Source organism: Cyanistes caeruleus, chromosome 1 (assembly GCF_971803275.1).
Source record: "Cyanistes caeruleus chromosome 1, bCyaCae1.hap1.1, whole genome shotgun sequence".
Classification (NCBI taxonomy): Eukaryota; Metazoa; Chordata; class Aves; order Passeriformes; family Paridae; genus Cyanistes; species Cyanistes caeruleus.
Window position 1 is genome coordinate 87,151,977 of NC_141701.1, and position 12,228 is coordinate 87,164,204.

Sequence of the window (12,228 nt, forward strand, 5' to 3'; positions counted from 1 at the left end):
CTCCCTCTTCCTCCCTCTTCCTCCCTCTTCCTCCCTCTTCCTCCCTCTTCCTCCCTCTTCCTCCCTCTTCCTCCCTCTTCCTCCCTCTTCCTCTCTCTTCCTCTCTCTTCCTCTCTCTTCCTCTCTCTTCCTCTCTCTTCCTCTCTCTTCCTCTCTCTTCCTCTCCCTCCCTCCCTCATATGAAGGTTAACTTTGGTTCCATAAACATTTTAGAGCTCATTTTTGTGCTTAACAAAAAATTGTGCCTTGTTCATATGTGTAATGCAGAATTTAATCTTCAGCTTTTATTAAATTCCAAAGAAGAAGAAAAAAATGCTGAGTTTGCTTTTTTTCTTTTTTACTTCTTTAGTAAGACTGAATTATTACTGGCCTGAGCCCACATGGCTGTTCTATTTCAGTCATGGTAATTGTATCCCAAGAAAAATCTTCCTTTAAAACATTTAATGCAGCTATGGGTGGGACATTATTTTTTTTGTCTCTTCTTGAGTTAGCTTGAAGTCATTTACTTAATTTAAAAAAAAGAAAAAAAATTTTTGAAGGAAAAGTGAAATATCGTCCTAGATTCATGGCAAAATTCTGAGTGGTTGCTGTTCAGATTATTATTTGACCCTTGAGAACAGTCTGGCCAAGGGCCCTTTAATATGAGAGTAAGACTGGACACTGTTGTTTGTGGTTTTTTTTCCTCTGCTGACTTCTCTGTATTAAATTTGAGGTGTTGGACCCAAGGACCCGAATCATTCTGTTCAAGATGCTCTCTAGAGGTATCATATCAGAAATCAATGGCTGCATCAGCACAGGGAAAGAAGTAAGTTGTATTGCAAATAATGTAGTAGGCTTTTTGGTTTTTTTTCAGTAAGCTGGGTGGAAGTTTATGATGCTCAGAAAATGTAGCGAAATAATTTGGCTTAGTTCTACATTTTTTGTGTTGCTTGATAGATAAGAAATTATTTTAAGAAAAAAAGTTGTTTATGTTAAAGGGAACCAGTTTTCCCAAGTATGAAATATTTGTAAGAATGCTTTAATATTATATTAAATTTATGGATGTTAATTGCATTTTTCAACATAAAGTTTTGGTGAAGTTATGTATACCCACAGTATTAAATAGTGCCAAAAAAACCCCATAGACACCCAGATAATTCCGATTAAAGACATGCTTCTGCTCTGTGTAGAGGTGGAAACATGAGGCATTTGGGCCGTGCCTTAGGGCCTGAACAGTGCACAGGCTCAAGTTAACCCTTCACACAAGGGCTTGTTTCAGTCTCCCAAGTGTGGATGAGGCAGTTTTCTTGTGCAGTGTTGATTTTATTCTGAGGGCATTGTTGTGTCCCTACCCCATCTTATGTACTTCCTGTAAGCTGCCTTTGGTGGAAGAAGGATTGCCCTGTGTGCAGTCTCCTTCAGCTGGGTGCCACATGGGGGCTGGAGCAAGATCTACTCTTTTCCAGGTGTCAGAATGAGGAGAAGATTAGGTTGCTTTAAAGAGCTTTTCTTTAATGTTGTTTCTTCCCTTTTTAATCTGATAGGCAAATGTATATCATGCCAGTACTGCAAATGGAGAGAGCAGAGCAATAAAGATTTACAAAACCTCTATTCTCATGTTTAAAGATCGGGATAAGTATGTGAGTGGTGAATTCAGGTGAGTTTGACTTCTGCCTGGTTTTTCTGGGGAAGAGGGATTGTTTTGAAAGGTGTTAAAACCACTGGTGCTCATGCTGTGTTGATAGACTGAGAGTCCCTGTTGTCTTTTATTTTTTTATTTAAAGATTTCGTCATGGATACTGCAAAGGCAACCCAAGAAAAATGGTGAAGACGTGGGCTGAAAAAGAAATGAGGAATTTAATAAGGTGATTTTCCCAGTTTTTATTTAATCATGCAGAGGTTACCGAAACTTTTAAGTTTATACGAGGTGCTTTCTTTTTGCTAGACTGTGGCTACCCTGTAGTGTCTCTGGAGTGTTCAGGAAAGTGTCTTAAGCTTCATTATGGGAGAGAAAAGGGGAGGGAAGAATAAAGATCTTCTTTTGTTTTCCTGCTAATGCACTAAGCTCTTCAGTGTCTGAGCTCTGTCTGACATGACTGAACAGCAAGGAAAAGCTAGAAATAGCTGCTGCTGAGCAGCAGCATGCTGTGTGATATAGGTTAATCTAGGATTAACCTGAACTGTCTAAAGATTTTTTGACACAGGAATGCTTAGAAAAGGGTCAAAATGGTTGTGGCCTTTTGTGTGCATTTCCTAGTTCTTCACAAGGGAGGGTTTCCTGAGCTCTCACTGTGTTATGTTCAAAGCTGCTGAGGTCCTTTATGCACTAGTGCAAAGCAAATAGAGTTTGGTTTTATTTTTTTTTTTTTTGTGGCTTTCTTCCTGTGTTTCAGATTGAATACAGCTCAGATACCTTGCCCAGAGCCAATTATGCTAAGGAGTCATGTGCTTGTCATGGGCTTTATTGGTAAAGGTGATAGGTAAGTATCTTTAGAAAATAATTTTTTTTGTTTGGTTGGGTTTTTTTTATTTAGTAATAGCCTTTCCTAGAAGTTTATTAAAACCAAACAAACCAACCCTCTAAATTTGCCTACAGATACTTCTAAGCCTGTAAAGTTAATACGTGCATGTGTGATTTGAGGAATGGTCCCAGACATCTGTCAGCTACTACTGCAGGCAGTCTGTGTGATTCTGAAGCTTCATGTGTGCGCAAAATTAATTCATAAAGTGGCTTAACCAGAGATTAATGCTGGAAAGGCTTGCTAATCATGCATGAAGATAGTTTATTGTTTTGTAGTTCCTGACATAAATTCAGCATGGTCCAAATTAGGTCCTGTTGGAAATAGAGCTCCAGAATCTTTGTCAAGTCTGTAGTAAAGTTTTGCTGCCCTTCCTGCTGGCTCCTTGCACACGGTTTCTCATCCTGACTTGCTTGAAACACTCAGGGAGTGAAAAGATCAGGCACAGCAATTAAAGCATTTGCAGCTGGTGTGAAGAAGGAAAAAGGATTTAGTTTCTCTTACTTTTTTTTTGTAATTTCAAGGCCTGCTCCTCTGCTGAAGAATGCTCAGTTGTCTGACTCCAAAGTCCGGGAGCTGTACCTACAGATCATCCAGTATATGAGAAGAATGTACCAAGATGCCAGACTTGTTCACGCAGATCTCAGTGAATTTAATATGCTGTATGTTTTTAATCCTTGCTCTGAATTGCTACATCTAAAATGTATGTATTGGCAACCTCTGTGTGAGAGTACTGATATACCCTTCAGCGAGGGCGGGGTACTTATCGTTACTGGGTTTTGTAACTTATCTAATTAATCATGTATCTTTTAACCCAGATCTGAGCTTTCTTTGTTAAAAAAAGCCAGCAGGCAAACAAACAAAAAAACCTCATAAAATTAGAAAGAAAAAACCACAACAAAATCACCTCACAAAATCCCCTCACAACCAGAAAAAAAGCCCGTCAACTTAGGCAAAAATTAATATGGTGTAATTTTTATATAAGGTATTTTATATTAGTAAGGTATCATTTGACTGCTTTATTTTTATAACTTGTTTCTTGTTGGTTTTTTTTTTTCTTTTTAGTGCACCACTCTGCTTTTTTTTTTGTTCATGAGCAGACTGGTTTTTTAAAATGTTTAATTACACAGCTTGTGTAGAGGAGTGAAAGAATTGCCTGAAAAAAGCCACCTTGGCCCTACAATGCAAGGTGTATGCTGGAGAAAGAAGTTCAGGTATTTTTTTGCTGCCCCTCAGTAGTCTGGTGGAGTTGGTGCAGCTCTGTGTGGGCTTTCCTTGCAGGTACCACGGAGGGGATGTGTACATCATTGACGTGTCTCAGTCCGTGGAGCACGACCACCCGCATGCGCTGGAGTTCCTGCGCAAGGATTGTGCCAACGTTAACGGTGAGGGGGCTGCGCTTCAGGTTCTGATAGCTGGTCTGTTGGGCAGGATGGACTCAGTTCACCTTATGTTCTTTCAGGTGTAACTGACTGTAGAAGCTGTCAAAATTCCATTGAAATACTGCCTCTTCTATGGTCTCGTGACTTCCTCAGGGAGCAGTGTACTCTGCTGAATTCAGAGTAGTGCAGCCTATTTTGCTAGAAATCATCTGTCTGAAATGAGTCACATGGCTGAATCTCAGGACAGATCTGAGATCACTCCCAGTCTACAGCAGTGCTCACCCCAGTCTTAACTAGCCCCTAAAATACTGTGCAGACATACTGATGAGTTGCCTTCTGTGAGCTGAATCCACATCTGGAATTCCTCAGCTGGCAGGACATTTCTGTGCATTACAAAGTTCCCTGCACTTAAGGGCACCTGAGAGGATTGAGGCACAGAGTAATTAATTAGAGATATTATCACTTGTCATAGTATTTTGATAAGTTAAGTTTGTTTTTCTCTTGAGAATTTGGTCTTCATGTGTGAATATACATGTTGTGTAACAGACACACACCTCCTGGTAGGGTGTGTCCCTGAGGACAAAAAAATCTCTCATTATAGGCTGCTTTTGTCCCCCCTTTCTTTTCACATTGCCTTTTTTCTTATTTTACAGAGACTCTTGAAAGTCTGATGCATAATTAGGAAAGAACTGTGTGCATGCTGTCTGTCTGTTGATATCCAGTGCTACTTTGTACTTTTTCCTTATTCCTTTTCAGTTATGCATTTCTGGTAACTTCCTTCTGGCTCAGCTAGTTGCACCCTTGCTCTTTATTCATGTTTTTTGGCTTACTCTCCCTAGATATTCTAGTGTCTCGGTGAGTTGCAGTGTTTTTGGTGTTGTTTTGTTTGTTCTCTGTCTGCAGCTTTCTCTGTCTCAACTTTCTGCAGGGGCTCTTAGAAACACCTGGTTCTGCCCTAGGTGTGATCTTTGCAGAGATATGTGGTTCTGTGGGCACAAAGAGCTGCCCCAAAATGAAGTAATTTTTACTCTATGATTAATTTATCACAGTTAGAGATCCCCTGGGAATTTTAGTAGGAAATACTTATTTAACAGCATCCTCAGTGTCACTTACTACTGCTTTTCAGAACAGAAATGCAGCCCACGAATTTGGTCATAATTGATTTAAAGAAATCAATTCTGAGAGTAGTAGTGAGGAAGATTCTAGGACATCAATATGTCTTCCCCTTTGGGTGGATCATAATTAGGCTGTACTGTATTTCAGTGACAACTTGTTTCTCTCTGGCAAAAGTTTGAGTTCTCCATTCCTTATTTGAAATACAGTATTTTAAATTTGAGTCCTTGCAAATACTACACCTGTCTTGAATTGTTTACTTCTTAACCCATATTCCATTGGGATCCTGCTGGAATTGATTGAATTGGCTTTTGTATTTATGCAGTTTTTATCCTTTTAGTATTTGTTGTATATCTCGGAGATGAACAGTTTTGTTTCAGACGGCCAAGAATCATCTGGTAACTAAACTCCATATGATGTAGAACGTGCTGCTAAGACTTTCCTAAGTCATCAGATATGTTGGCTTGCTGGAATTGTCACTTTAACATACGAGCTGTGTATGTTACATGGAATTACTTATGGGTTTTTTCTTTCCACTGTTTTCTGGCAGACTTTTTCCAGAAGCACAATGTTGCAGTGATGACAGTAAGGGAGCTGTTTGAATTTATTACTGATCCTTCTATCACAAGTGAGAACATTGATGACTACCTGACTAAGGTAAGACCTCATGGCCTTGTTACTGAGTGAGAGGACAGTAAAATCAGATCTCGTTCAAGCTCCATCATTTCATTTATTCTGCATCCTACTAGAAGGAAGCCAGCACATGACATTGTTGTGCTAGTGCTTCAAAAATGCATATAGGTCTTTTCCATTTATACCATTGCAGGGTGAAACTACTTTCATTGCATGTTTTCTGAGAAAGTCTGTCTAATCATGAAGACTCAAATGTTTTTTTGGGATGCTATAAGAACCAGGTTGTTTTAAGTTAGCTCTTCCTTTCTGGCAAGGAGGAGCTCCGCAGAAATATTACCGTGCTTATGTGGAGCAGCAGGTGTGTTTTTCCCTCTGTTACGAGTCCCTGATCTGCAGCTGTCAGTGTGCTTCACAGCAGTGCTGGTCACCATTAGGTGTCGCTGAAGGCATTCCCATAGGGAAAGCTGGAGTGCCTGTGAGTGACGGTGGAGCGCAGGGAGAAACGCAGATGGGAATAGTTGGGTGTGATTCTAAAGGCTTAGTGCTGCGAGTCTAAAGAATGATAACTTTCATAATGTTCTGTATTTCTTTAGGCAATGGAAATAGCATCGAAAAGAACAGAGGAGGAAAGATCCAGTCAAGATAAAGTGGATGAGGAAGTAAGGATTTCTGTTCCTGCAATGAAATTAATATTAACCTTACCTCTTCTGAACACTGAAAAATGTTCTGTTTTCTTTGGAAGAAAGTACAGTTGATGATAAACAAAACATTGTTTGCGATACTGAGATGTCTTGACCTAACTGAGATGTGAAGTATTAAGGGATGCCGTATGTAAAAGCTGACAGCAATAAGCTGTTAGAAGGCAAATATTCTATTTCCTAAACATGTTTGTTTGCTCACATCTAGATGCCTTGATGTAATTTCCAGTTCATGTCTAGTTAACAAAAATCCTGAGTGGAGAGATCTGATTATGCCGGTGGTTTTGGACCAGTGATACAGAAGCAGGCTATTTGGATATGTGCATTGGCCAAATTGCCCATCTAGCTCCACTCCCGTTCTAATTTATTTCTTCTACTGCTTTTACACTAAGTGAAGTCATCTTAATTACAGAAAGCTGTTAATGTTTTGGAAATGCTTGATGTAAAGATAGAACCATTTCTATCTTAGTCTTAACTATCTGTTTCAGAAGAGTTTAAAAAAAACCAAAACCAACAACCAACTAAAACCTCTTATCTGTGTGTTATAAAGTTCCCTGCGTCCTTTGTAAATCAGTGCTACTTGATTTATTCAAGACTTTTTTTGTCTTGAAGCTCAGCAGGTTTCACTAACTGCTTCAGGCTTTGCCAAGGAAAGATGATTTTTGTTTCCCAGTGTAGCTTCAGCATAAAACTACTGAGCTGTAGAGTCAGATTCTAGTGTTTGGTAGCAAGCCCATCTTCTGCAAGCGAGTTGCTCCTTATATGAGGTACTGACCTGTAAGAGAGGTGGTTTAATAGCATCTACGTTCAGTTAATTTCTCTTAGACTTTCCATGTGACCATGGCTAATTTGTGCCACTTCCCTTGCAAAAGAGTAGAGCTGAGTAAGGGCAGCTCTGTGGAAGTGGGGGCCTGTCCTTTGTGCACAGCTCTCAGGTGAGCAGTGATGATCATGAAGTGCACTGAATCTGTGCTGGGATTGAACTGATACCATGAAACAGAAGCAAAACACATCTCTGAGCTGGTTGGGTCATAAGCTTGGTGAAAGACTGCTGGAAATGTGACTAATTTTAAGTATGTTGTTGATACTGCAGTTAGTTTTTATTGTACTGTACTGCTGCAAGTACCATTTTTGAGTTGGACTGTAGGTTGAAGTGGGTATTGTTATATAAAGAGATTAAATTCTAGCAGTGCATTTCAATGGAGTTGCCTCCTGAAGGCATTGTGAACATTGCAATAAAAACATTACAAAAATTCTTAGGATAGAAAACCTTAGGACTCAAACAGGCTAAGAGATGGTTGGAGAACTTTGTAAGTAGGCTGGTGTGGGTCACGCTAAGGAAGGAGCCTTATTAGTTGTGATCTGTCAATAATGTCTAGGTTGCACATTAAGTCTACTCATGCAAAAAATAACCAAACAAAAAACAACTCTGTAGTTTGAATGGTAGTGGATGAGTTTTTTGTTGTTTCTCTGATTGTGATTATTCTCCTAAGGATGCCTAATTAGGAGAGAAAAACACCATGACACTATATGTAAATTAGTAAGTCTGTGTTTCCTTTCACTGTGTTAGGTATTTAAGAAGGCCTACATACCTCGAACTCTGACTGAAGTTAAAAATTATGAGAGGGATGTGGACATAATGATGAAGTTGAAAGAAGAGGATATGGCATTGAATATTCAGCAAGATAATGTGAGTAGACATGCTGAGGCCCTGCAAAAAAGAGAGAGGGAATATGAATTCTTACTGGTAACTGTTAGCAACAAACAGAAACAGAAGCTTTGCTATGAAGGTGTGGAGTACTAAATCTGTATTCTACTTTAAAATGGTCTGGTTAGTATTTAATGCTAACATTGTGGATTTTATCCTGTTTTGTATTTCTTTAAAGTTATCTTTAGATAGAAATTTTCTCTGGGCACAAAAAATTGAGACATAATTTGGTAATGTAATTTATTCTTCTCTCCATTGGAGCAGATTCTCTACCAGACTGTGACAGGACTGAAGAAGGATTTGTCCGGTGTTCAGAAGGTGAGGTCTTTTTGAAATCCTTCATTTTAGCCATTTTCAGAATAGTAGTTCAGAAAATGCCTGGTCCTGCAGCTGGCACCATGAAAGAAGCCTCTTGTGTGCAGAGTGACCATTTGTGTCCAGGATGGGTCTGTCATGGCAATGTGTCTGCACAACACAGAATTTGCTTCCCTGCACTGTGGCTGGTGCTGGGTTGCTTGAGAATGAAATTACAATCGTTGCTATGGCCATGATCTCTAAAGTTAAGATGAAGATGAGGGAAAGTGTTTTCTGATGATGGAAAAGATAATTGATTTAAACTGTTGCACGACTGCAAGTTTTGATATGTTCAGGGTATCTTTGCTGTAATATTGCATAAAGAACAGTCCTCCAGTATAAAGCATAAAATGTAATGTCTTACTGTATTTGAAGTACTTGACAGTGACACTTCTGCAAACTACATTGGATGAGAAGTTGGATGCAGATCACTTGGAGCCATGTCATTCAAGGCAGAAGCCCTGTGTGGATTCCCCCTCCTTACTTTGCTCTCTAGCAGTGGTGTAGAGTCTTGATTTAAAATTGAAATATAAATATGGATGGGATCAGGCTGTAGCACAGTCTCCGGGCTTGTTTAAGAATAAGTGAGTGTTCCAGTGCAGATATTTGTGTTTGCAATATACAATACATACAGTGCCCCCAAGGTAGATTTGGGCATGATCCAAAGATAATTAAAAATAGGGTTCCACATATGTTAGCAAATTGCTGTTTAACTTAGGGAAATTAGTTTTGGAGTGCAAATAGCAGCTGTGCTTTGAGCCCTGACCTAAAAGAATCTGTGTTGTACATTTTAGGTTCCTTGTTCTTAGTTTGGCTTAACCTACTTTTCATTCTTTATCTTGAGACTCAGTGAGGGCGGTGGTAAGGGAGATAACATCAGATTGCTCAAGGGTTTCTTTCCAGCAGATTCTGTTTTCTTTGTTGTGAATATATATATATGTACATTGTGTATATATATATGCGTGTGTATGGTGTCATTAGGTTTCTTGGTTTTGATTTGATATAATTCTTGATAAATCTTGCAGATTCCTGCACTTCTTGAAGAGGCAGACAATTCAGAAACAGACTCTGATGATGATGATGATGGTGGTGGCAGCTCAGAGGACTCTGATTCAGGCTGTAAAGAATATGTACATCCCAAAGATAAACCCGCTGAAGTTAGCATGGACAAAAAGGTCAGCTGGCTGGGAATTGTTTCTTTTTTCCCACCTTTGCTTATATGACACAAAAAAAAATCCAAACTTAGTGATTCTTCTTCTTGTCTGAAGCAAGGTGTGGAGCTTTCCTGTTGTGGAGAGCAAGAGCAGAGGCAGTGAATTTTATTTGGAATGCTCGATTAAAGGTGGTTTTATGTAGAGCAGTGTGGAATACAGCTTTCTGCAGCTTAGGCAAAGCTAGAAGAGAGATCTCTACAGGGAATTACAGGGCTACACGAAGTAAAAGCCTGGGCAGCTTTTCAGTCCCTCTGGCTACTCTTCCAGGCTTTGGTGTTCAGGTTGGTGGCTGTGATCCCTAACCAACCTCCTTATGCCCAGACAGCTGAGACCACTTGATCTGTAGAACTGGAGATTTGGTGACCACAGTGTTTGTACCACAGTGGCTTTTGCAGTACCATTAGTACAGGCTTGGCTAGCTTTGCTGTGGGCAAGAGATGTAATGCAGTCCAGCAAAGGGATTATGGTTAGGGTCTGGGGTTTAAGGTTTTTTTGAGGTTTCATTTTCTAAACTGTGCAACAGTATGCTGAGTTTTGGTGAGGCTTTCCTGCAGAGTATCACTCATGAGTGAGAACCTTTCAGCAGCCTTTTAGGTGCTGTGCAAGAAGAAGGGTGAAATTTGCAGGCTTAAGGGGTTCAAGATTTGGAACATTGCATTTTAGGTTTTTCTTCCTTGAAAAGGTAAGCTATTTCATATCTATCAAATAAAAAATAGCGTTCTACTACACACTGCCAGTCTAGAGCTGCTGCCTTTCAGATGTGATGCAGGGAAGTCTTGTCCACTTCTCTTCCTAATTGATAGGTTTTCATTTGGACTTCCTTTTGTGTGAGATGTGGGGTTTTTTTGTAACCTGTGTGTTTAGCTGTAGTTTGAACAACTGATTAGCAGCAATTACTTCTACCTGACCCTTCCACTTTGCTGACTTTTTGTTTTCTATTTGAGTCTTGTCCCTTCTGTGTCTGGCACAGGTTTGCAGTTTGTTGCAGTAGTATGGCATTCTTTCCTGCTGGTCCTGCTGATGATCAGCCTGCTCTGAGTTATCAGCGCTCACTGGATCAATATTTTTGCATGACACATAGAAACACATACTGTAGTAGCCCTGTGGGTAGCAGAAAATGTAGACCAGACAACCTGTTGTAATCCTAGGTGTAAATAGCGTGAGTTAAGAGTGCCTCTTGTTCACTTTCTTCAAAGGTTGCATGAAACTCAGGTTCTAACTGGTTCGAATTTTGCCTTGTCATTACCAGTGTGCAGGTCTGGGCTCCACCCCTAACCTGTATTTCCCTTTTTTTTCCTCTCACCATTCCTATTGATTTTTAAAATTTCTTTGTCTTGATAACATTATGTCATGTGTTGATTAACTTGTTAATGTAACGATTGACTTGCTTAAAATTCTTCATTCCCTTCTGCTTTAAATGAATTGTGTTTGATCCCTTACAGGAAAGGAAAAAGATGGTTAAAGAAGCCCAAAGAGAAAAGAGAAAAACCAAAATCCCAAAGCATGTGAAGAAGAGGAAAGAAAAGACTGCAAAAATGAAGAAAGGCAAATAAAATCAGCTTTGGCTCAAAGAAAGGGATGATGTGTTGTGGATTAGTCGGACCATCATTTTTTCTTTATTAAAAAAATTAAAGATCCTTTATTTATATACTTACACAGTATAAACTGTGAGGGTGGTTTTGTTAATAACATGGTATAATTGTTTGAACAGAGTGTATGACACATGTTTCTTGATGGGAAAGAATGAATCTAACATTTGTGCCTGCAAAAATCCATTACCTGTGCAGGTTTGACTTTTTGCTAAACTCACAATGATTTGTTCCTGTGTTCTTTCTCCCCATGCCTTCTTTTCAGTATGGAAGCAAACTGAGCTCTGCAGGCTCTCACAGTCCCCCTGGATAACCCTGCAGGCATTGTGCCTTTGGCTAGAAATCTCATAAGAGAGGAACCGATCAGGGCTTCCAAATCTCTCTCTCTGCTCCCTTTCTCTGTCCACACAGGGATTGCTGACACTCACATACAGTACTCATGTGAGTGTAGACAGTGTTACTGAAGCAAGCAAGACTGGTATTTTCTCAGCAAATGGAGATGTCTGTTGGGACACAGATGAAATAGGTGCATTTTGGAAACTGGCATTACATCAGGCATAAGAGAGGGGGGCCAGACTCTAACTTGGTAGTGAAAGAAGCAAGACCAATATCCAGAGGTGAGGGAGAATTGGTGATGGCTCTTTCTCATAACACCAAGGGCTTTGATGCTGCCAGAAGCAGGGACACTATTTCCTGCTTGTGTACAGATGTATTCAGGCAGAGGTGGGCTCAGTGATGGCTGCCCTGAGCCTGGCTGGTTGTGTTCATCAGTGCAATGCTGCAGGTGACTAAAACAGTAACAGCTTTGTACACTTTGTCCTTGAAGTCCTGTTGGACTGGGGATTCTCCCTGACTGATAGGGCTGTGGTGTGGGCATCTGCCATGGCAGCTGTGATTCATGAAGATAGTGCACCAGGAAATGTGTGTGGGACCTAAGAGTTGTGGATGGAATGGGGAATTGTGTCCGAGTTGTTGCCTTTCCCCAGGAACAAGTTGTGCATGGACAGACCTTGGTGTTTTTGGTGAAGTGGGTAAGCAT

At 40.0% G+C, this 12,228-nt stretch overlaps 1 protein-coding gene across 1 annotated transcript in view; it reads left to right on the forward strand.

The window, feature by feature from the left end:
• The window catches only part of RIOK1 (RIO kinase 1), a 19,035-nt gene extending 7,770 nt beyond the window's left edge, over positions 1 to 11,265 (forward strand). The window contains exons 6-17 of the mRNA XM_086901116.1: positions 713 to 805; positions 1,524 to 1,636; positions 1,764 to 1,844; positions 2,373 to 2,459; positions 3,023 to 3,160; positions 3,780 to 3,883; positions 5,544 to 5,650; positions 6,220 to 6,285; positions 7,895 to 8,014; positions 8,297 to 8,350; positions 9,412 to 9,561; positions 11,043 to 11,265. Of these exons, the coding sequence (XP_086757242.1) occupies positions 713 to 805; positions 1,524 to 1,636; positions 1,764 to 1,844; positions 2,373 to 2,459; positions 3,023 to 3,160; positions 3,780 to 3,883; positions 5,544 to 5,650; positions 6,220 to 6,285; positions 7,895 to 8,014; positions 8,297 to 8,350; positions 9,412 to 9,561; positions 11,043 to 11,153 (1,224 nt within the window). The 3' untranslated portion in view covers positions 11,154 to 11,265. The remainder of the gene's footprint in view (positions 1 to 712; positions 806 to 1,523; positions 1,637 to 1,763; positions 1,845 to 2,372; positions 2,460 to 3,022; positions 3,161 to 3,779; positions 3,884 to 5,543; positions 5,651 to 6,219; positions 6,286 to 7,894; positions 8,015 to 8,296; positions 8,351 to 9,411; positions 9,562 to 11,042) is intronic.
• Positions 11,266 to 12,228: the final 963 nt, after the last annotated feature.